General features: G+C 43.9%; 2 protein-coding genes and 1 long non-coding RNA gene across 5 annotated transcripts in view; 1 reads left to right on the forward strand and 2 right to left on the reverse strand.

Annotated features, from left to right (window-relative positions):
- The window catches only part of LOC308618650, a 192,294-nt gene that overhangs the window by 155,544 nt on the left and 12,256 nt on the right, over positions 1 to 24,494 (forward strand). The gene's annotated exons all lie outside the window — the stretch shown is intronic.
- On the reverse strand, positions 155 to 1,567 carry LOC308618644 (mitotic checkpoint protein BUB3-like). Its single transcript, XM_081236785.1, has one exon. The coding sequence runs from the start codon at positions 1,474 to 1,476 to the stop codon at positions 496 to 498; it is 981 nt and encodes a 326-aa protein (XP_081092911.1). The 5' UTR covers positions 1,477 to 1,567; the 3' UTR covers positions 155 to 495.
- Positions 22,162 to 24,494, reverse strand: part of LGI1 (leucine rich glioma inactivated 1) — a gene marked incomplete at both ends in the record, with an annotated part of 33,310 nt that continues 30,977 nt past the window's right edge. For 2 of the 3 annotated variants that reach the window (XM_081236760.1, XM_081236761.1), the window contains one exon: positions 22,162 to 22,997. In XM_081236760.1, coding sequence (XP_081092886.1) covers positions 22,162 to 22,997 — 836 coding nt within the window. The remainder of the gene's footprint in view (positions 22,998 to 24,494) is intronic. The other variant, XM_081236762.1, reaches the window with a different exon arrangement.

Genomic DNA, 24,494 nt, shown 5'->3' on the forward strand with positions numbered 1-24,494 from the left:
CTCCACAACAAGAGAAGCCACCACAATGAGAAGACCTCACACGGCAATGAAGAGTAGCCCCCGCTCACTGCAACTAGAGGAAGCCTGCGCCCACCAACGAAGACCCAACACAGTCAAAAATAAATAAATAAAATTTAAAAATTTTAAAAAATAATTTTTTAAGGGTTCTGAATCTCTGATTTATTAGACAGCATGGAATTAACAGGTTTAGGTTATTTTACAAAAAGAGCTCAAGCTGCTCATACACAGCAACTGGGCTTGCTGGGGGGAAAAACAATTCTTCAGACTACTGCAGAAGGACACAAAGACTCCTCATCCTACACATAGTCAGTATGAAAGGGCACACAGACAAGTTTTTTGCAAGACAGAAAACAGAGAAATCCACATACTAAATAACGTGTCCACAATGACTGTAACGCATCCCTTAGGGGATAAGCATGTAATTGTAGGAAGCAAAACAAAGCTTTCCATAGAGAAACCACTTTCACGAGATGATTAGGTGGACTTGGGTTTTGTTTCTGCATCTGTCACTTGGCGAATGAAGATACCATCTTCGGGATGTTCCGTGTCATCCATTTCATACATATACGATGATGCTATTGCAAGTGTAGTCCCATCGTTACTGAAGGCGAGTGACGCAATGCTGGTGGGGTACCGATGGAACTGGCACAGTCGCTTTTTGTTAAATGGATCCCAAATATTTACAAATCCATCAGAACCACCTGTGGCAAAGGTATTGTGGATGTTGTGAAACGAAATGGCATTGACTGGGTAAATTTGCTCAATATTATTTTCTTTTAGTCTGTGACACTTGAAGGCATACTTCTTCTTCTGTACCTCAGGGCTTGGATCCAAGTACTCAACTGCCACTCGGCCTTCAATAGAGCTTAATACATAACCCTGCTTGTTTGGAAATGCTCGTATGCAGCGAGTCTGGTACTTGAGGCTGGACTCCCGGCGCTGCTGCACGTAGCCCATGTTCCGTAAGTCCCACACCAACACTCTGCGGCCTGCGGTGCCCACAATCAGCCGGTCTCCGGACACTGAGAGGGTATACACCTTTTCAGGCTGAGAGAAGGTCCCAGCATTACAAGGGGTTCTGGGATCCCACAATTTAACTGTCTGATCCCAACTCCCAGTAACCATCACATTCACTTCTGGACAGTGTTCAACACATCTGATAGGGGCATCATGGATTCCAACAAGATTTTCTTGATCACTGTTCAAATCATGCATTTTCAATTGATGGTCTAATCCCCCACTCCAGGCATGTGTTGGATCGTAGAAAGTGCAGTCCAGGACGGCGCCGGTGTGCTGGTACTTGAGCCGCATGGAATTGGCCGGCACATCGTAAAGGCGCACGGACGTGTCCCAGGAGGAGACCAACAGGAACTGGGAGGTGTTCGGACTGAACTTCACCGAGGAGATGCCGTCCTCGGGTGGCTGGTTCAGCTTGAACTCGTTAGAACCGGTCATCTTAGGCTCCCTCAGAAGCAACTTCGCCGCTACTCGCTGCCGCCTAGCTTCCCTCGAAGCTCTCGCAGGCCGGGGCCAAAAAATAATTTTTTTATTCTCATTTTTTTCCCCTTAGAGTAGCTTTGTGTTGATTTATGCTGCTTTGTTTTATCTTATGGATTTGGAGTAATTTGTCATTCCTAGTTCAAGATCACCCTCTTCTGTCAATGTCGTGAAGTACAGTTCCTTTAAGGGATGGTTTTATTTTTAAGTTGAGGGGTGGATAATTTTTTAATGCTCTTTTAAATTATTTACCTATTCCAGTTTCATAATCTCCTATTCTGATTTTATTGATGTTATCTTCTTTTATTTTTTGAAGATTTTAAACAGATTCATTTCAAAGTTCTTTTTAGATTCTTCTTGTATCTGTCACCTCAGGATATAAATCTCTCCTTTGGGACTACTTCTCATTGTGCTAAGTGTGTTTTCAAACCTTTCCTGGAAAGCTCATTTTGCATGGGAATTTTCTTTCACATGTCCCTTGTCTGTGAGGCATTTTCTTAGCTGCCTTAGCCTCCATCTCATGGGTTAACCAGACTCAACCCATGTCATATGTGTGCAGCTCAGTTCAGAGCTCCCCGTTTCTGGAGTGACAACTCTCCACAGTTCATATGGCACAGAGCAGAAGGGACTCTGCCGTGGACACTGGCCCTGAGCAAGTAGTGTATTTCTGCTACAATTCTCCATGCCTGGGTCGAGCTATCTTGCCCGCTCTTCTTGGGTAGGAAGCCCAGCTCAGATTCCTATTACAGAAGGTGTATTTAGGCCTGTCCGGGAAGGTATTTAACTCCAGCCCTGCTTGCCTGGCTCCAGCTGCTTACACCTGTGGTTTAACATTTTGCTTATTGTTTAAGTTTTATTTGTATATTGAGCTGCTGAGACCTTCCTCTTGGTTTTTTTTTTTTTTTTTTTTTTTGCGGTACGTGGGCCTCTCACTGTTGTGGCCTCTCCCGTTGCGGAGCACAGGCTCCGGACGTGCAGGCTCAGCGGCCATGGCTCACGGGCCCAGCCGCTCTGCGGCATGCGGGATCTTCCTGGACTGGGGCATGAAACCGTGTCCCCTGCATCGGCAGGCGGACTCTCAACCACTGTGCCACCAGGGAAGCCCTTCCTCTTGTATTTTGAGAGAAGCATATAAATATATATTTTGACATCTTATCCCTCATTCTTATGGATTTAGAGCACAGGAAATAGTATCATGAGTGTATTTACTTTGAGGCATTATCTAGAGGTTTTCATGCCTTTTAAAAAGTGAGAATGACAATATGTATCTGAACTCAAAAAATATATATATCCTTTGATCCAGGCATTCTGCTTCTGGAAATTTACTTGAGGAAGTAATGCAAATGGAAGAAAAAAAGCTTCATGCACAAAAGATGTTCATAATTATCTTTGGTTATAAAAATCTGGATACATTACAAATATTTCCCAACAGTAGGGAAATATTTCATAAATATATCCACTCAATATAATTTTGTGCAGCTTCTAAAAATAATAATTTACAAAGAATGTATAATATTTAAAAAATGCTTGTCAGAATGCAAGAGAGAAAATTGCCGTTAGCCATTTTTTGTTTCATACAAGTGTGCTTTAAAAAAAAAAAAAGAAAGATAAAAAGGAGAATGGAAAGAAATGACACCAAAGTGTTAAAAATGGTTGTCTCTTGGTGATTTTTTCCTTTTATTTTCTTCTTTATTTCCAAAATTTCATGTTATGTGGATGGATCTTTTTTTTGGGGGGGGGGGCTGTGTTGGGTCTTCGTTTCTGTGCGAGGGCTTTCTCTAGTTGTGGCAAGTGGGGGCCACTCTTCATCGCGGTGCGCGGGCCTCTCACTGTCACGGCCTCTCTTGTTGCGGAGCACAGGCTCCAGACACGCAGGCTCAGTAGTTGTGGCGCACGGGCCTAGTTGCTCTGCGGCATGTGGGATCTTCCCAGACCAGGGCTCGAACCCGTATCCACTGCATTGGCAGGCAGATTCTCAACCACTGTGCCACCAGGGAAGCCCTGGATGGATCATTTTTATAATAGAAAAAGACCTAAGTAAATATGTTGTCCAGAAAGCTGAATAATAGAAGACTGAAATTTAAATAGGCGTGCTTCCTGTGATTATAGAGAATGGATTGGGATGCCACAAAATGATTGATTACAAAACATAGTTCTGATGGGCCACAAACAGCAGAGGAAGCTTTTGGGTTATAGGATTATTTGTTGTGATCAGATCACTTTTCAGCGTCAGGGGACAAGTAACACCAGGTTGGAGATACAGAGCAGGGAGGCAGGACTGGGAGGGAGGCAGGTGGCAAGAAGCTATGATCTGTGGGCAACTGGCCAGGAGCCAGGCTCCAATGAGGGAAAGGGCAAACTAAGAGATGGCACTGGAGGTCAGCTGGCAGGAGACACAGTGGGAGCCAACATTCATTGAGTTTGTGTCGGGCACAGTTTGGACCCTGAAAATACAGATAGAGAAGACTGATACAGTTCTTGCCTTCATGAAACTTACAGTCTAGAGCAGGGGTTGGCAAACTTTTTTGGGAAAGGGGCAGATAGTAAACATTTTAGGTTCTGTGGAGCCATGCAATCTCTGTCACAACTTCTCAGCTCTGCCACTGTAATACAAAAGCCATCTTAGATGACATTAAATGAATGGGAGTGGCTGAGTTCCAATAAAACTTAATTTACAAAAACAGATGGTGGCTGGATTTGGCCAGTGGGCCATCATTTTGCCAACTCCTGATCTGGGGGGAAGACAAACATTAAACAAACACATCAACATGAATATTGGATTGTGATCACTGTCCAGAAGTAAATAAAGAAGGTGTTGTGGTAGTGAACTACTATAGGTGGCCCACTTTATATTTTAGCTTTTATTGAGACATGACATCCATAGAGCAAAGCATACAAATCTGAAGATATAATATAGAATATTCTTAGCACCCAAAAACTGCATTCTGAAGGATCAGAATGATTTATCCAACCAAAGATCTGGGCAGAGGGAAGCATTCTAGGCAGAAGGGAAAGCAAGTGCAAGATCCTGCAGCGTGAAAAGACCTGGCATTTTCCAGGAACAGAAAATGCTTCCACGTGACTGGCCAGCAGTGAGCTTGGAAAAGAGTGAGATGTGTGGGTGGAGGAAAATCCTACAGACTTTACAGGCCATTGTGAACATTTTGTATTTTATTCTCAATGTAATGAGAGAGCAGTGGAGGGTTTTAAATAGAACGACATGATCTGACTGAAGTTTTAAGATGATCTGTGAGCCAATTTCTTGTCTTACTTCTGGTCTTTTCTATAGTGGTGTTAGGTTAGGGCTAGGGGCTGGGACCTGCGGTGGGATGTGTGAGAAAAATCCATCAAAGAACACCAGGACCACTCACCATGCGCGGAACCACAGACATCGATCTCTTTTATGAAACATTTCTTTGAAATGTTACTGTTACAGGATTTTTTTTAAATTTTATTTATTTATTTTTGGCTGCATTGGGCCTTCATTGCTGCACATGGGCTTTCTCTAGTTGCGACGAGCGGGGGCTACTCTTTGTTGTGGTGTGCGGGCTTCTCATTGCGGTGGCTTCACTTGTTGTGGAGCACGGGCTTCAGTAATTGTGGCGAGTGGGATCAGTAGTTGTGCCTCGCAGGCTCTAGAGTGCAGGCTCAGTAGTTGTGGTGAACGGGCTTAGTTGCTCCACGGTATGTAGGACCTTCCTGGACCAGGGCTCGAACCAGTGTCCCCTGCATTGGCAGGCGGATTCTTAACCACTGCACCACCAGGGAAGCCCCACTACAGGATTTATTGACACCTGTCACTTAACTAGTCGACACCTTAAGAATTGTGTCCTAATCATAGACAAGGGCCTGAGAAAAGTGCAAGCAGGGAGCTCAGAGGTGGGGTCAACCAGCAGGTGTAGATCTGGCAGCTGCAAGAAAGGTAAGTAGTGAGGTCGGTTCAGAGGCTCACGGGTGAGGCTATATGGGGTGTTGTAATACACTATTAGCGCCTAGGCAAAGACACTCTGAGTTTGTAGGAGCCGGAGAGGTTTGGTTTGATTGTGTGTGGCTTTGTTCTGATTTGATTTTTTGAAGACATATTGTGGGGACTGGTTAAGAAGTGTCATGTGATGGTGAAGAGACAGAAGAGCAAGAAGGGATGGAGTGTGGATAGATAATTAGAGAGAAACTAACAATTTGGGGTTCATATTTTCTCTTCCTCCCTTCCTTCCTTCCCTCCTTCCTTTTTTTTTTTTTTTTTTTTTGTGTGTGTGTGTGTGTGCGTTACACGGGCCTCTCACTGCTGTGGCCTCTCCCGTTGTGGAGCACAGGCTCCGGACGCGCAGGCTCAGTGGCCATGGCTCACGGGTCCAGCCGCTCCGCGGCATGTGGGATCCTCCCGGACCAGGGCATGAACCCGTGTCCCCTGCATCGGCAGGCGGACTCTCAACCACCGTGCCACCGGGGAAGCCCCCTCCTTCCTTTTTTAAATACATGATGATGAGAGATCAAGAAGAAGATATTTAATCAGTGGGTGCCACCCTTCTTAGGGTTGTCAAACACACTAAAATATTAGGGAACACAAACATACTAAAAGATTATTCGCCATTTATCTGACATTCAAAATCCTTTAACTGGGCATCCTGTATTTTTATTTGCTAAACCTAGCCATCCTGCACTGATGGCTTTGGTTTTGCTGCTTCAGCCTCAGGGAGAGGATCTTCCATAAGACAGCCACCACCAGGAGGCAGCCGGGTGCTGTGCTCAGGCGAGATGACACGTGGTCTCTGGGCTTCTAGGTAGCTCTAGGTCTGTCTGCCTTCCTCTTCAACCCTTCCGGCACCCACCCCTGATTTAACCACAGCTTTCCACTGCTCACTCCTAATCTTGCTTTGTTACAGTAGCTAAACTCCAAAGAAACATTTAAAACCCTGTCTAAACATAAAAAGAACCCATGATATTATGTGCATCCTGCCTTCTCAATTAATTGCAGTCATAAATTAATTCTTTCTTCCTTTAAAAACCTGAATTTAGCTTAAAAGACTCAGAGTTCCTGTCACTCACCCCTTTGACCTGGGTGTCTTCTCCCCTCCCTGCGTCCCCTCCTGCCCTCTATCTGCACTGGCTCTTTGCTCCCTCCCTCCCCACCCCTTCCTGCCTCAGCTCATCACCATGGTTACATGGGGAGCTGTTTCTGTGGTGCCCTCTTCCATAGCCTGCTTGTGAGGTAATTTCCCCAGTGAATTCCAACTCTTCCTAGTTATCTCTGCCCTTATCCTCTTTCGATGAAAGAAAAAAAAAAAAAATCAGACAGAGAGGGAGATGGTAGGAGAAAGAACCCCAGCAGCTCAGATACCAACATTTTCTTCTATCTGTAACCAGGAGACTTTCTCCAGCTGGTGTTACCTCTTCTTTCCGTTTTCCTTCTTTAGCAGGAAAAGCCACTCCTGATCCTATGCCTCATACTCTGGTGTAAAACCTAAGTCCATATTTAACACTTAGTTAACTAAGCGCCTTTGGGCCTTGTGGCTGTTTTCTTCTTTAAATGCCTTCAGTTCTGGAAGCTAGAAGGGTCCCTTTAGGACAGAAAAAGGAACTGAACCAAGAACACCAGCTCTGTCATGTGGGGGAGACATGAAGGTAGGAAACATCAGCCCAGGCCACAGTGAGAGGTTTTTTTTTTTTAATTTATTTATTTTATTTATTTATTTTTGGCTGTGTTGGGTCTTTGTTGCTGTGCGTGGGCTTTCTCTAGTTGAGGCGAGCGGGGGCTACTGTTCGTTGTGGTGCGCAGGCTTCTCATTGCAGTGGCTTCTCTTGTTGTGGAGCACAGGCTCTAGATGCGCGGGCTTCAGTAGCTGTGACATGTGGGCTCAGTAGTTGTGGCTCACGGGCTCTAGAGCGCAGGCTCAGTAGTTGTGGCACACAGGCTTAGTTGCTCCGCGGCATGTGGGATCTTCCCGGACCAGGGCTCGACCACGTGTCCCCTGCATTGGCAGGTGGACTCTTAACCACTGCGCCACCAGGGAAGCCCACAGTGAGAGGTTTTAAAGGGCAGCCGGAGGCAAGTAACAAGACATTAAAGCCAAAGGCCTCCAGAAAAAGAAACTTTCGAAGCAAGATGGAGTGGAAATGTCTCCAACAGCTTTAAAGCAGCAAAAATGATTCCAGAAAGCTTTAGGTGTGGTACCAAGGAAGGGAAGATCAGAAATAGCAGGGTTTTGATAAGTATTTGTCTTCCGGTTTGCTTGGTTGGGGGTAACTTGAGATCCTGTGTGTTGGGTAATTTTCCGTGTTCCTCATGCGGTTCAGAATAACCTACTTGGATTATGCAAATGCTCATTCAAAGGAAGAGGCAGAATTATGTTAGTTTCTCCTGTAATTCTATTGATACTATGATTCATAGGGCCCATTCTCAAGGAAGACTTGTTTCAAATGAACACAGGCAAGCAACATTTTTTTTAATGTCACAAAAGGGCTGTAACCCACAGAAACACTTCATAGAATCCCCATGTTTTCTCCCACCCACTTCCCTTACACAGCTGCTTCTGGGTCCCTCCCTTCCAAAACCGAAATTCGAACACCCTTCTTCAGCCTAATCTGTGAGTTTCTTTGTGTTATTCTCCTCCCAGTTTGCTTCAGGAGAGACCCCAAAATAGGACTCTAGGAGGACTTGGGGAGAGGAAGAAATTGAGTAGAAGAAGGCAGAATTTTCTTTAGCTTTAGAGCCAGGAGAAGGGCTGGGAATACATTGACAGCAACAGCTGTGCCTAGTTAGACTAACATCTTTGATAACAAAGTGTTATCAAAATAATTTCCTTGGGCTTCCCTGGTGGCGCAGTGGTTGAGAGTCCGCCTGCCGATGCAGGGGACGCGGGTTCGTGCCCCGGTCTGGGAAGATCCCACATGCCGTGGAGCGGCTGGGCCCGTGAGCCATGGCCGTTGAGCCTGCGAGTCCGGAGCCTGTGCTCCGCAACGGGAGAGGCCACAACAGTGAGAGGCCCGCGTACCGCAAAAAAAAAAAAAAAAAAAAAAAAATTTCCTTTACTGTCCTGACCCACTGGGACAGTCATCTCAACTAGCAATAACTCTGAGTGGTACTTGGTACTTGACCCTACACACACGGGGCTTGATGGGTCTTGCTGTATTTAAGGGCAGTAAAATTCAACTACACATAGTCGTCTCTGGCTTAACCCAAGAAGAAAGGGAGGCAACCAAGCAGGCCCCCTGTATATGTACATGACCCTCACCATGCTCACCATCACCTGAGTGAGAAAACTCACCTTCTGGAGAAGAAGATGGAGGGCAGGAGGTCTATTGGAAAGATGTTATCTCTCTTCGTTGTGGAGGTGGTGGACATTGGTGACACAGACAAAGCAATGGTTAGTCTGTTCAGACCTGCTAGGTAGGATGGGTGGTTGTTTCAGGTTGAATTTAATTAATTGCTTATATCTTGGCTGAGTCATTAGGAGTTTATGTTCTAGTCTTCAGCTTTGCATGATCCAAATTGCTGTTCTCATGGTTCCTCTTGGGATGACCAGGCTTCGGAGGATTAATCCAGTCTCTCAGGGGGCAGGCCAGTGTACTGATTTCAGGGGAGAACATTGCCTTGAAGAAGGACAGATTTGGGGTGCTGCTTTCCCACTGAGAAATTCTGTTTACAATACTAAAGCAAGATGCTATTTAAATATTCTTCCTCAGTTTCAGATTCCTCCTCTGGCCTCTGCTGCCTTCCTCATCGGGCTGAAGCAGGACCTTGGCAAAGTTTATTCAGCAAAAATTTAATTATTATTCTAGTTCTTGAACCTTGGTAGCCCCTGGACTCCATTCTTGGAATTTCCAGAACAGCCTCGGGAAAGGAAATCTCTTTCCCCAAACCTCCTTTCCCACTTTAGCTGTAACTTTTCCGGGGACCACCCTTCGTGGACCGGATCCCCTGGAGCTTAGATGTCCACAGTAGCTGCCACACAGTCTCTGGGGCCGCCTGCAAGGGCAGTCTGGTTCTGCTGCCCTCTGCTGACCACAGTGGGCTTGTTCTGTCTGTTAACCATTGGGTCACATCCCCCTCCCCACCAAGGTTGCAATTCTTACCCTCCAACTCTCCTTCCTCGTCTGTGCTTAGCAGGTACCAAGCCCTCTTATTATGAAGGAGCATGGCATGAAGCCATGCTGCAGCTTCCGGGTAGAGTTTATCTCACAAGCCATGTGAATGATTCTGGCACCCATCATAAAGAATAATGGGTTATTTCTGGGAAGGGCCCTGATATATGACCAGAAAATGTCTGAGCTCATCAACTCTGCCTTGCCTCTCATTCAATTTGTTGTCAGACGGTAATATCTCTTGACCTTGCTCCCACATTTTGTGATAGTTCCTATTTGGGGGCCTCTAAACACGAAGCTACTCACTACAGCATAGTAATATTATAATTGTTATTGTTATGCTTTATCTGCTACAGCATCCTTGAAGTGGTAGCTGAGCATTGCAGAAATTTCAAATATCAGCATCAGGTTGACCCTTTAAACAGAAAGCAAAGGGGAAAAGATTTAGAAAGATGCTGATGGGGATAAAATTGGGTATCCTAGAAATAAAGGAGCCTAGGTTTAGATACCCCAACATGCTGGGTTATTAGGGACCATTAATACATGTCAAGTTTTATTTTAGAGTGTAGACTTCTTCAGAGGCTTGCGCTGACCCTTCCCAGCACACTAATGCAGGCTAGCAGTGCAGTATCTGGGAAGTACTTCTGGGAGGATCCACCTACTACGTAGCCTTTTTTGTTTGCCATGGAAGAGCATTTTAGCAGATGTGTGTATTTAAAAGTGGTCTGCACTCTTCCCCCACACCAGTGTAAATATTTTAAGCATGAACATCTGCCCCATATCATTGATGACTACAGGGCATATTGGCCTTAGATTAGGAGGCTGAGACAGCAAAATCCTCATCAAACCAACAGTGGCATCTCTAAGAGTTTGCTGGGGTCAGGCAGTAAGGGAGCTTAGTCACCTTTAATCTCCATTTTTGGGAAAACTTTTCTTTAAAAAGGTTATCAAGTATTATATGAAAATAGTTTTTAAAAATCAAATAAAGGAATTCCAATAAAAATAATAGTAGCAGCCAGTGCATGCTTTGTTGGGGTTTTTTCCCCTGTGATACAGTTACATAGTAACGTCCCAAGCAGTGGCTATTCCATCAATTCACGCATCAGTATATGAAGATTATGATGACTTGGAATAGTGCTCTCAGTAGCATGAATAAGAAAGAAGTCTTTATTATTTTAGGCAAGTAATATTTGAGCTCTACCAAAGGATTGCATATACCCCAGCCTATCCTGACTGATACAATCAATGCAAGTACAGTGGTCAATCACTAGGGCTCTGATTTCAGACAGACCTAGATTTTTTTTTTTTAATTTTTAAATTTTATGTATTTTTTTATACAGCAGTTTCTTATTAGTTATCCATTTTATACATATTAGTGTATACATGTCAATCCCAATCTCCCAATTCATCCCACCCCACCACCACTTTCCCCCCTTGGTGTCCATACATTTGTCCTCTACATCTGTGTCTCAATTTCTGCCCTGCAAACCAGTTCATCTGTAGACCTAGCTATTTTTTAATTGAAGTGTAGCTGATTTACAGTAGTGCATTCGTTTCATTTGTACAGCATAGTGATTCAGTATTTTTGCAGATTATATTCCATTATAGGTTACTACAAAATAATGGGCATAATTCCCTGTGCTATATAGTATATCACTGTTCATTATCTATTTTATATACAGTAGTTTGTATCTGTTAATCCGATACCCCTCATTTGTCTCTCCCCGCTTCCCTCTCCCCTTTGGTAACCACAAGTTTGTTTTCGATGTCTGTGAAAGACAGACCTGAATTTGAATCCGGGCTCTGCTGTCTCCTAGCTATACGCCTTAGGTAGACTTCTGAACCTCTCTGAACTTCAGTTCCTTCTCTAGAAAACAGTGATAATAGGATTGTTGCAAGGCTTGGATGACTAAATACATGTAAAACATTCAGCACATGAGTAAGTGCTCAATAAGTGGTAGCTTTCAATGATTAACAGTGTTTTTAGCCTATTTAACATAAGTTCACAGGCAGTATAAATACAGGAGGAATGTGTGTGAGCTGGCAGAGTTATTGCACTAGATGGAATACTGCTTTTTAGGAGATACAGAAAGGAGTAAGTTCTTCAAGCTTTGTGGTGAAAATAAGTGCACATATGACTATTTTGTGATAGTGAAGGGGAAGGGGCCTTTATTTTTGGTCTTTAAAAATAGTATCTCTGCTTGTTCTCACTCCATTCAGAGAACACGTCCTTTTTACTAAACCTTGATGAATTCTGTGCTAAAAATATTCCATTCCCATTTGGTGCAGTGAAATGTCATATCCATTAAACACCAACATACCAAATGCTGCATGCAGATCCTCAACCCAGCAAATCCAAGTCAACAGGAAACTGTGATCATCCTCAGCTTATTCATACTGTACATCTCAGCAGGTTATCCTGAAGGATTATCTAAGGCTTAATTGTTATCTTAGAGCTATTTTAAATTATAAAAATAAAGAACTCATATACTACAACAAACTCATTTTTAAAGAAAGAAAATTGTGGCCCAGGGAATGAAAATGACTTCTCAAGGTCACAAAAATATAAAAGTGCTGGAACTGGGCCAAGATCTCCAAACTTCCAAGCTAATTTTTTTCCCCATTATAACAGAGAGCTATAGAATTTTCAGAGCTGGAAAGACCTTCAGGATGACCTGATCCAGTTCCAATAATTTATAGAGGAAATTGAGGCCAAAAGAAACTTAAATGTCTCACCCAGGGTAATACCTAAAGCTAGCACGTTCTAGAGTTCGGGGCCAACTTTTGTAACCATAGGCTTGGTGCTCTTGACATGCCGCTGGTCAGTCCAATGTGGTTATTTAGAGTAGGGGACCCCAAGTCCCAGTTAGTGGACTGGTAATGAACTATCAACATCAGAATCACCTAAGGGATGTTTAAAAATAAAAATTCCTGGATCCCAGTCTTTGAAGACTCAGTTTTAGAGGATCTGAGGTGAGGGCCCCAGAATCTGTATAGTTAGTTTGCTTTCTAGGTGATTCTGGGGGACATCCAGATTGGGGAACCATTATTAACAGAAGCCAGCACTTTATATTCTGTTCTCTGCTGAGACTGGCCGATGATAATTTCCAGATGATGACGAGATACCTATGGGAAAGCTTAGTCAGAGAAAGTCCTGGGCCATCAAGGAGCCTCTAAGATTTTAATCTGCAAAGCCAACCTCAAGGTAACTAGAGCAAGGAGAGAGCTGTCCTCGCCAGATGGAGATTGATCTGAAATGGAAGCACATCCAGGAGAACAGAAAATGATCTAGGAACGCTTGGTCTCATCTCCTAGGCATGGGTGGCCACTAAATCAGAATTGGAAGCTTGACTTCACTTGGAAAAACATCCTTTTAAAATAAAGGTTATCCGTTTAAATATTTTAAAACAGAATATTTGAGAGAACACCATTTAAAAATGTATATAGGAATTGTAACAGTGAATCATCATGAATAATAGACAAAGATGGGAGGTTATGTTTTGTCAAGTTTCACAAAATAAGAGCTGGAAGCGCTCTTTGAAACCTTTTAGTGAAGGGATTCTAAACACATCTGAGGCCGTGGCTTCTCCTCTGGTTACCCTATCTCTCTAAGTAGAGGATCTCAGTAGAGACCACACCTCTTGCTGATGACTGTTGTTGTTTTGCCTACGCGGCATCCTCTCCTCCTTTATAACAGCACTCTAATTTTACTTTAGGGAATCACCCTTACCTCACTTTCATTCCACGTGGTTCTCATCCATGGGTTCCAGGGGTGGGCACATGTCCCAAGCTTAGCCAATCAGAGCACTCTATCCTTAGCCAAAACAATTACTTCAGGTGGGCACTCTGGCCATTGAGCATCATCCTCCAACCTGTGCTAAAACTACTGAGAAAGAGGTCTTGTTACTGGGCATGGCTAGACTGGCAAGAGGCAATGTCAGAGCTGCTGGTGGCTGTCATTTCACCATGAACGGAGAGACTGCCTTAGGAAGAAGTCAACATGGAGGAAAATAGAGCCAAGAGTCAGAGAAAAACAGACTAATGAAAATATCACCTGAGTTTCTGGTCTAGGTTTTTCTGAAGCTAGATGCATTTTTATGTTTAAACTAGTTCAGTTGGATTTCTGCAACTGACAACCAAAAGAATCCTGACCACCATGACTCCTCAGGGATCAGAATCTGGGGTAGAGAAATGGTCGTGTGTATTTAGAAGTACACCCACGGATAATTCTGATACACCCATTGAGAGTGGACAGAGTTTGGAGACAGGAAATGGGACTATGCTTTTCCTCACTAGACCACTATTAGTTGAGAATGACTCATGCTAATTGAGGAAGCTTGACCAAAGTCACATAGCCTCAATAGAGTAAACCCCTTCTGAACCTGATTCTGTCTTCTTTTAGAAAAAAAAAAAAAAAAGAAACATAATACACTTAAAAAAATAAGGGCACATATCACTACAAACCCATTCTATGTAATCATTATTCACATTTTGCAGACAAGATTAACTTACCCAGGGTCACAGAACTAATAAGTGGCCACATTGAGATGCAAACCCAGGTCTGCTTGAGTCTAAAGCATATTCTGTTAACCACTGTGTCTACTGCCCCAAAGAGAGAATTGATGTGGGCACCATCAGGATAGACCTACAGGCAAAAATGGGAAAACATGGGTCACATCTCACTTTTCCTATAGATCTCACTTTTGCCTCTTTTATTTTTTTGCATGCTGCCTTTTAGAAATAGCCCCAGTGGTGTGCAAATCCTTTAAGGGTAGGGACAATTTCTCGCTCATTTTTGTTTTGTTTTTGTCATTTATCATAGCGTTTTGCACATAGTAGGTGATCAATAAACATCTTCAATGAAATTGCGCTTGCTGTGTCCATAGGTGTAGGTATCTGATAGCCTGAGACTACTAGGAACACTCTAGGTTCCTGAGTGGTATATCTGTCTATCTGGCAGTTTACAGAGTTTAGAAGTTTTAATATGTTTTGTCTTTAAGCACTTCAAAGCATGGTGTCACTGATGAATACTATCCAAATGAATCTTGACGTTGCTTCTTAACTGGCTATTTGACTTGGGCAAGTTACTTAGCTTTTCTAAGACTCAGCTCTCTCATCTGTAAAATAATACTATTATATAGAACTATAAAGGATAAAAATGATAATGCAGATAAAGCACTTAGTATATTACTTGACTCATAGTAAGTGCTCAATAAATGGCACCCATTATTATAATGAAATTAAAATATTAAAGAATATTTCCTAAATTAAAGATAGAATTGTTAAACATGTGTGAGTAGACAAGATCAAGGAAATAAAGGACAAAGGACAGTTGTCCTGGGATCTGGCACTATTAAGAGGACTGATTTCTGGGATACAGTTTTGCTGGGAATTATTGTTGAAAGCTTCATCTAGGCAAGATGCTTCCTCTTGGCATCTCTGAGTAGTGCTGACCAGGGATGTGGATCCTTACCTGGGGACAAAAATTGTAAAGGGCATAGAATTTCCAGGAGTATCAAACTTCTCATCCTTAGGGTCTCCATGGATTAATTAAATCAGTTCCTAGCCTTCAGTTTTGTGGACTAGGTTTTAGGTAGATCTGCAGTATGTGTTTTTAATGACTCTGGAAATAAATTATGTCTCTTTTACCTTCCATCTCACCCTGGTTACCCCTGGGGAGCAGGTGGGCCTATGCGGGCCTGCTCTTTTGGGGTAATCCATGGTGAGGATTTTTTGTGGGACTGGAAATTTACCACATGGAATAGGGAATGTGGCTGCTTCTCAGATATGTGAACATGAAGGCTGAAGCTGCTGGGCTTAAATCTATTTCATTCCCGCCAACTTTGTGTTCTCGCTAAAAGTGGGACTGTTCTAGGAGATTGAGGGTGGGGTGGCATAGAAGGATCATAGCTGCCTAAGAGACAGTCCTGACCCTCAGGGATGTGTAACCTGGTGGGAGAGATGGACGTACCAACAACTAACCAAACGGCAAGGCAGAATGAATTGTGAGTCTTGCTCGTGGTAAAAGCAACGGGCTGAGAAAGCCAGAGAAAGGAGAAATCCTATCTAATTGGTTCGATGAGAAGGACTAAGATTTCAAAAGTTAAAAGAGTAAGTAAAGGGCGTTGTAGGTGGTTGGAGCAGCCTGGGCATGGAAGCATGTAAGTGCTTAGATAGACAGGGATTGGCCAGTTGTGTGGGTAACAGGTGGGTGGGTGAAGTGGAGGATGCTAGAGTGGGAGGAGAAGCTGGGCCAAATTTTGAACTCCACATTCAGAACTTTATAGGGCCATTGTAGGTCTTCCTGGGCCTGTGGTTTCTGTGGATGCCCTGATGCCCTTGATAACAATCATATGAAAATGCGTCTACATCCCACATTAAGATTGACATATAACTGCAAGAGCTGAAATGAGTGAGTTGAGCTCTCATTGACTAGTTCAGTTTACCTATAGATGTGGTTCTAGGACCACTGCCAGTCCAGGAAGACTGTGGAATCCATTTGGGATGAGATAAGTCCAGAACTTGAGAGGCAGCGCTGAGAAACTCTTACAGCAATTTGACATTGCCACAATAACCAAGCGCGTGATTGTTTTTCTGGTAATTCATTTTTATTCTAATTTCCAAAAATATTGGTCCAGAATATAAATGGAAATACATTGGTCTAAAATACATTGGAGATTTAAAAATTTCCATGGTCCAAAATTTTTTTAAAGCACTGGAAGTATTTTTAGAAAGTTGAGAAGCTCTGAGCTAGTTGAAATAATACTACTTTTTAAAGAAATTTGTGGTCAGAGATGACAGAGGAGAGAGTTGGTGGATTTGAATGTAGATCAATAGAAATTATACAGTTTGAATAGCAGAGAGAAAAGAGATTGAAATATCTAGTACTCACCACTGTATCTGCCTTATAGTACATTGTGCCTAAGTGCTCTGACTTAGTCGAAGATAATTTTGTGGCAAATACAGAAAACCACACAAACTAACCTAAAACAAGACAAAATGTGTGTGTGTGTGTGTGTGTGTGTGTGTGTGTGGTGGGTTGTTATAAGAAGGTTACAGAGGTATCTCAAGGAATTCAAGGACAGGGAGTGCCATTGGATATCATGAGGGATGGAGTGGAAAGTGGACAATCACTAGGAATCCGGGCTGCTCCTCCCCGTCTCCTCTCTCCCATTCTTCCTCCTCACTCCTTTCCCTCTGGGGTGGATGCTGTGTTGTACTGCCCAGATCCTCATTCAGGAATAAAGGACTTATTTTCTCAGCTTCTGGGAGTACTAACAGAAGATGGGTCTCTACTGTCTGCCTTCTTTGGGGATTGCCTTGGCTGAAAAAACAGCCTCACCTAAGGCCATGATTTCTTCCAGGGACAGCCCACCTCCAATGGAGCTATAAAGGTCTGATCCCCTTGCTCCAACTTGGGACAGCTGAGAAAGGACATCTCAGCTCTAGAGCTCCCTACAGGGTTGCTTTTATTAGAACTGCATCACAGTTCAGCTGCTTTCTTTGCCAAATTCTAATTCCTTCTCCCTTCCCAGTGTTGGTCTCAAAGGTACTACCTAATACTTGTACATTAACTTCTCAGAGTCTGGTTCTCAGGTGACCCAAGCTGGGACACCATGCCTCCCAATCTTCTTCCCACTCTCCCTCCTCCATTCCTTTTTACTCTCCCATTTCCCCTCCTTCCCTCTCCCTTTTCTTACCCCCTTTCTCTCTTCTTCCCTCCTTCTTTTTCCACTCCCTCCCTCTCTCCTGACTATGTAGTTTCTCACCCCTCCTTCTTTCTGAGTGTCTGCTTCATTCTCTTCTCACCTTTCAGACCAGTTCCCTCTGCTCTTCTGGTTCCTGGACCATCATGGCTGCTCCAAAACAGAGCAGTGCCTCAGCCACCATCATTGTAGCGTATGCGTTCGGTCACCCACCCAGGTGCCCTTTGCTAGGCTGGTGCACCCATCCTGCAGTGTGGGTGTTGGTTAATGACTGCTTACATTGGTACCCTTCTCTGTAGGATTACCCTTAGCCAATTGCAACCTTCTCAGCTGGAGATGCCTGAGAGGTTATGCCCCACATTCTTCAGTCACTGTCAGATGAGGGATATAAATGTCCACATTCCTTGCTTCAAAGCAGGACACATTCTGTGGTACAGTTCGTGCTTTAGAGTTCCCCATGGGGTCAGGCTGCAGCTGGACTTCTCCTGAAAGAACATCTTTGCTTGACATCTTCCCCTGCCCCATGCGCCTCTCTCTCCCTTACCTGAGAGCACTCCTTCAGTAACTCCCACTGCTTCGAGGGAACCTAATTTAAGATCATCACCTTACAAGTCTGGTGCCTGTGGCTAATTGGCCCAGACTCTGCTGTCCTAATTGCAGATATCCAGGAGGGAGAATGGATTGGCTTAGGCTGAGCCTAGCCCAGCTTCTGGATTGAGCACCTAGATTGAGAGTTCACTCCAGGTCCAATCATTATGGCTGGAGAGCGGGCAGAGTTGCATAGTATAGAGTAGATGAGGGTTACGGGGAGAGAGGGCAACTCTCAGAAAACACTGGTCAATTCCTGCAAAAGTGGACCCTACCATATGTCCTCCTTCTCCGTCTTTCTCGAATTTATTTTTCTCGGTCAGCCTCTTCACTCCTCACCTCTCTCCCCATCTGCAATCCCAGGTTCCAATGGGATGGTTTTGAAAGGCAGCACCATGTGATGGAGAAGGGACTGGGCCACGTGTCAGGAGGCCTGGACCATAGCTTACCTCACCTAGCTTGCTTCACATCTCTGGGTCTCAGCTTCGAGGTAAATTAGACAGTTGGTTTGCTAACTTAAACAGCCAATGCCTCTATGAAAACAAACAGGGTCTAGATCTACTATCTCTGCAGCCCTGAAGTCAGCAGAGTGCCTGGCACAGAGTCGGAACATATTGAAAACAGGAGATAGTCTTCAAAAATGAAATGACAGGTACTTCCCTGGTGGCACAGTGGTTAAGAATCTGCCTGCCGGGACTTCCCTGGTGGCGCAGAGGTTAAGGATCCGCCTGCCAACGCAGGGGACACGGGTTTGAACCCTGGTCCGGGAAGATCCCACATGCCTGCGGAGCAACTAAGCCCGTGCACCACAACTACTGAGCCTGCGCTCTAGAACCCATGAGCCACAACTACTGAGCCCGCTCACCTAGTGCCCATGCTCTGCAACAAGAGAAGCCACCGCAATGAGAAGCCCGCGCGCCACAACCCCGCTCGCAGCAACTAGAGAAAGCCCGCACACAGCAACAAAGACCCAACACAGCCAAACATAAATAAATAAAAATAAAATAAAATAAAAAAATAAAATTCATACAGAGTTTCTTTACTGGGTTGATGAACATGTTAAAAAAAAAAAAAAAAAAAGAATCCGCCTGCCAATGCAGGGGACACGGATTCGAGCCCTGGTCCGGGAAGATCCCACATGCCACAGTGCAACTAAGCCTGTGTGCCACAACTACTGAGCCTGTGCTCTAGAGCCTGTGAGCCACAGCTACCAAGCCTGCATGCCGCAACTACTGAAGTCCACGTGCCTAGAGCCGGTGCTCCAAAACGTGAAGCCACTGCAATGAGAAGCCCCCGCACTGCAAGGAAGAGTAGCCCCCGTGCGCTGCAACTAGAGGAAGCCCGAGCACAGCAATGAAGACCCAATACAGCCAAAAATAAATTAAAAAAAAAAAAGAAATGACGGTGAATTATATTACAACAATAAGGTAGAGCATGACCCCAAAGCATACAATATTCTGAGTGTGGAGCCCATTAGTAATAGCTAGCACTTGGTGAGTGCTAATTTGTGCCATTCTGTGTTAAGCACTTCCCACGCTATTCTTTGCATGATCACTGCTGCAGTATAACAAATCACCCCAAAACTTGGCCTTTTAAAACAACCATTTTATTATGCTCATAGATTCTGTGGGTCAGGAATTTAGACAGGGCATCATAGGGATGGCTTGTCTCTGCTCCATGATTTCCGGATCCTCACTTGGGAAGATTTGATGGCCTGTGGTGACTTGACAGCTGGGGACTGAAACCACCTGGAGCCATCTTTCACTCACAGGACTGGTGGTTGATGTGGCTGTTGGCTGGGACCTTATCTGGGGCTGTTGACCAAAGCTTGGGCTTCCTCAGAATGGTGGCCTCAGGCTAATAGGACTTTCTACGCAGCAGCTCAGGCCTCCCAAAGTGATTGTCCCAATTTCACAAGGCAGAAGCTTCATCGTTTTATGACTTAGCTTCAAAAGTCAAACTGCATCATTTCCACCACGTTCTATTGGTTTACAAAGCCGTCCAGGTTGAAGGGTAGGGGAATTAGGCATCACCTCTTGATGGGGTTGGGGGAAGTTCTCATAGAGCATGTAGGATGGGAGATATTGTTGTGGTCATGTTTGTAAAATTCAATCCACCAAGTGTGCATTGTTTCATTTAATCCTTCTGTTCTTTTTTTTTTTTTTTTTTTTTTTGCGGTACGCGGGCCTTTCACTGTTGTGGCCTCTCCCGTGGCGGAGCACAGGCTCCCAATGCGCAGGCTCAGCGGCCATGGCTCACGGGCCCAGACGCTCCGTGGCATGTGGGATCTTCCCAGACCGGGGCACAAACCCATGTCCCCTGCATCAGCAGGCAGACCCCCAACCACTGCACCACCAAGGAAGCCCTGTTGTCCTTTGAGTAGGCATCATTGTCCCTTTACAGATGAAGACACCGAGGCTCAGAGAGGTCATGTCATTTGCCTGTGGACAAAATCAGTACATTGCAGGGCTGGACTTAAACCCAGTCTGTACCAAGCAGGTGTTCTCCAACACATATGTGCTGCTTATAGGACAAGGGATCAAAGAAAGTCAGACATTCAAAGGCCAGGTCTCCCTATGTGTAGGATTGGGAGTGGGTAAGTCTTCTTCTTGTGCCCCCAGAACCCTGATGTCAGAGTTAGTATTTTCCCCATGTGGTAAAGGAGTCTGGTTTCTATGCATAACTCCCCAAGGTGTTGCTTCCCAGAGACTATGTAACTATTATGTGTACCTCTGATGCCTCAAGTTCTCCAGGCATGTGCTGCCAGTGGAGTTGCTGTCTGTCCCACCTGCCCCCACGCCCCTAGTCATTTGGCAAAAGATTCTGGGGAACAATGAGTTGGAGGAAGCTCTGATCCCCTCTGTGAAGGCAGTACACAGAACCACATCGTGCCAAGAATATCTTCTCTGCCCTGATCCCCTTTTGAAATCATGTCTTCCCTTTAAGTTCAAACAAGGGCCACTTCTTGCAGGAACTCATTGTGGATACTCCCCCGATACTTAAAATCAGAATGTTCAGGTGAAATTTGGCACTCACTGCTAACTGTAGTTTTTTGTGTCCTAACCCCCCAGTAGTCTTCTAAAGCCCCACGGATCAAGGACTATGCCCTCTTTCCTCAGTTTCCCTCCCCAAACCAGAGGAATGATACCCCGTTCTTAATAGGTACTCAAATCAGTATGACTCATTTGATCAAAGGGCCTCATGAAATTTATTATTAAGTTTATAACAGGAGGACATCTGCATCTTCGAAAGTAGTTTTTAAGAGCCTGCTCTATCACAGGCATTGTGCCAAGTGCTAACATACCATGTGATCCAGGAGCAGGAATTTAGAAAATCAAATATGAGCCTCATAGGCACTCTGCAGTATGTCAGTAATGTATCAGAACTGGTGTCTAGAAGTGAAGCATCCTTGATCATATTAAGAGGACTTCATATGGGATACATCTGAGACAAGTGCTGTAAGGTTACAATCTGTCAGCTGTCAGATGATTCCAGAGTCAAACATTTAGAAAGCCCCGGAATAGGGCTTTAAAAATCCAAAATCTTGACTTTGCCTTCTTCTATAAGTTGTCTGAATGATGTTTTTAGCTGGAGCTACCAGATAGAAAAGGATGGGTCTAACTGTCAAATTAGCCTTCTTGTAATAGGCAAATTTCACTACCCTTCTTTCCATTTGTCACCATTTCACCTCAAAATGTTCCCCAAAGCCATGCCCTTTAGAAACACCTTTGAATGTTCAATCTCAACTGATCATCCTATTAATAAATGATGAGTAATCAGTATCAGTGTTTATCTTCTCATTATTCACACCATAAATTCTTGATACAAATATAACCCTATTGTATAACATTCTTTCCTCAACATACCATCACCAAGAATAAAATAACTCCTGTAAATAATTACCTTTGGGATATGAAAGAAAATGTAAACATTTTATTTGGCAGTTGTTTCTGAACACATGAATAAATAAATGGAAAAGTACATATTCATATTTCTTTTTGGAGTAACAGATACCATTAAACGCTTATTTACACATCTTCACTGCAAAGAACAGTTACACAATTCAATTTTGTCTTATAAAAGGTAACTTCCCACACCACTGGACTGGACAGGAAAGGATGGAGATACGGGTAGTGCTTGGTTCTAGCAGCCTCAGTGTTTGAAAGGCATTCATTTGCAAGTGTGATAAGAAGAGTCATCATGCATTGAGTTCATCCGGATCATGTACTGTAGAAAGTTTCTGATGGCAGCCACAGAATTTGGTGTGTCATGCGCTTAAGTCAACTATGACATGTTTGTAAATCTGTGTGTTTCCCTTAAAACTGGAAGCAAAAAGAAAATTACGCTTATTAATGGACACATGCGTGAATGATCTTGGTGCCTGAACATTCAATTCCTGAAATTTTACAAATTTGGCTTTCTCTGCATCCCAGTTATACACTTGAGTAAAGGAATAATCACTTCCAAGAATTGCGTATTGATAGTTATTTATCTGAAGAGGCTGGAACACCATGGATCCTCGCGATGGCATCCTCTGAATATCCTGAAATGAGGAGCCTCCCCATTTCATTACTTTGGAATCACCAATGAATCTTGTCAAGCAAATGTACACATCACCTTTCACTGAGAAGTGCTTAACAGCATATACGTCTTCCATGTTAGGGATGTCAGTTTGGTTAGTAAATAATTGTATTGCTTTGTTCCACTGATAAATTACAGGACGCTGGGAACTACTGGACAGGATTAAATGAGGCGTTCTGAGTGTCTGAGGTGTTCTGGCTATTTCTAGATATTCCACATCAGTATCCCTGTACCACGCATGTAAAGATTGATGGGAGTAGAATCCATTTCCGTTCCATTTATAAATGGTAGTAAAACCAGCTTTTGAACTGTCAGCAACAACAAAGTACCAGTTGTTTTCAATCTTGAATGTTTCAATGTCATTGGGTTTTCGGATTTTGAGAATTTCAATATCCTGGATTTTTATGAATTTATTTGCAAAACTGTCTCTCTTATAGATGTGAGAGCCGCCGAACAGCTGGGCCACAATAACATAGAGCTGAGTTTCAATGACTATAGGCTTGCACACTACAGTGGACGTGCCTGGAAAAGACAAATGAGAGATTAGGAGGATGGCCATCCTCTTTTGGAGCATGTTAATACGCATGCCGAAGCCATGCAACTGCCACCAAAATCATTTCCTTGGTTGACTAGGCAAGGCCGATTTCCTAATCAGGTCTAATGGCAGCAGGATCCTGAAGTTCTGTGCCTTTGTACCTCACGGAGCCTTGTTATCAATAACTGAGTTGTCATGTCACATCCAACGTGTACTAGACATTCAGGATACATGGCTACAGCCTGAGTTTTCTCCTCTCACTTTTTTTTTTTTTTTTGGCCAAGCCATGTGTGGATCTCAGTTCCCCAACCAGGGATTGAACCCGTGGCCACAGCAGTGAAAGCACCAAGTCTTAACCACTGGACCGCCAGGGAACTCCCTCTCCTCTCGCTTCTTACAGAAAGAAAGCATTGCTTTCCCTGACATATCATGAGTTGGAAACTGCCATTTATTGAGCACCAGCTATATGCCTTGCCAAATCATCTCATTAAATTTCCCAACAATCTTAAGAGATAAATATTATCACCCTCCCTTTTGCAGATGAGCAGACAGAAGCCTAGAGAGGTTCGGTGCTGCTAAGAGAAGGCAGAGTTGGGATTCAAACCCAAGGCTACCAGTGTCTCTATGCTTTTAACTCAACCTGGGGTGGGCAGTTAGCTGTACAAGGGCTTCCAACTTGGCCAGCATTCCACAAGGTTCTAGAAGAACCTCACAAAGTTTTGAGCGATAGTCTGGGCGGCCCACGGCTCTACCTGCAGTTGGTTTGCTCTATGTATAAACTGCTTCTTGCTCTAGAAGAAACTGACTTTCTCCTGAGAAAGGAGAGAGATGCCACTTGTGAAGCTTTAGGTCACTGGTGGCAGAAGAGAAGGAAGAGAAATCCTTGAGAAAAGTGAAAGAGGGGTACAGTCATGGGCGAAGCTCCTGGATGTTACTTTGGGAAATCTCAGAAAACTACATGGGAGTCTGTCAGAAGCCTAGCTCAATATCCTTTGTTAGGAGTTTAACATTTATCAGTAGATTCTGATCTCGTAGAGGGAGCTTGGCTCTAGGAAATCCAAAGAGAGCCGGGAAAATCTGGCCCCAGGCTTTTTCTGACTGCAGCTCTAAGGGCTTTGACGTAATAAGTTCCGGATCAACTCTTTCTATTAATTGTCTCCATCCATAGGCAAAATTATTCTAGTTGTGACCCTTTTCAAGGCTGTGTAATTCTGTGACCTTGGGAAAATCACTTCTCTGGGATTCAGTTTTCTCTTCTGTACAATGAGGGTTGGAACTAGATCAGAGATGGCCACTAGTTTTCAACCATATACCAATATTGATTGACTGATTGATTGTGACTGCCTGGAGAACTGTGTTAAGAAGGATTCTGTCCTCTGCAAGAAAGAGCATCTTGATAGATTAGCGATGTCTGTCTGGGGTGTGGGAGGGGATAGTGACTGTATATAGGACACATATTCGTCATCCTAGACTAGATGATGCCA

This window comes from Mesoplodon bidens (assembly GCF_964165515.1).
Source record: "Mesoplodon bidens genome assembly, chromosome: 1".
Classification (NCBI taxonomy): Eukaryota; Metazoa; Chordata; class Mammalia; order Artiodactyla; family Ziphiidae; genus Mesoplodon; species Mesoplodon bidens.

Excerpts from the sequence above, each read along its gene's own strand:
- LOC308618644 (XM_081236785.1), bottom strand. The coding sequence starts at position 1,476 with ATGACCGGTTCTAACGAGTTCAAGCTGAACCAGCCACCCGAGGACGGC.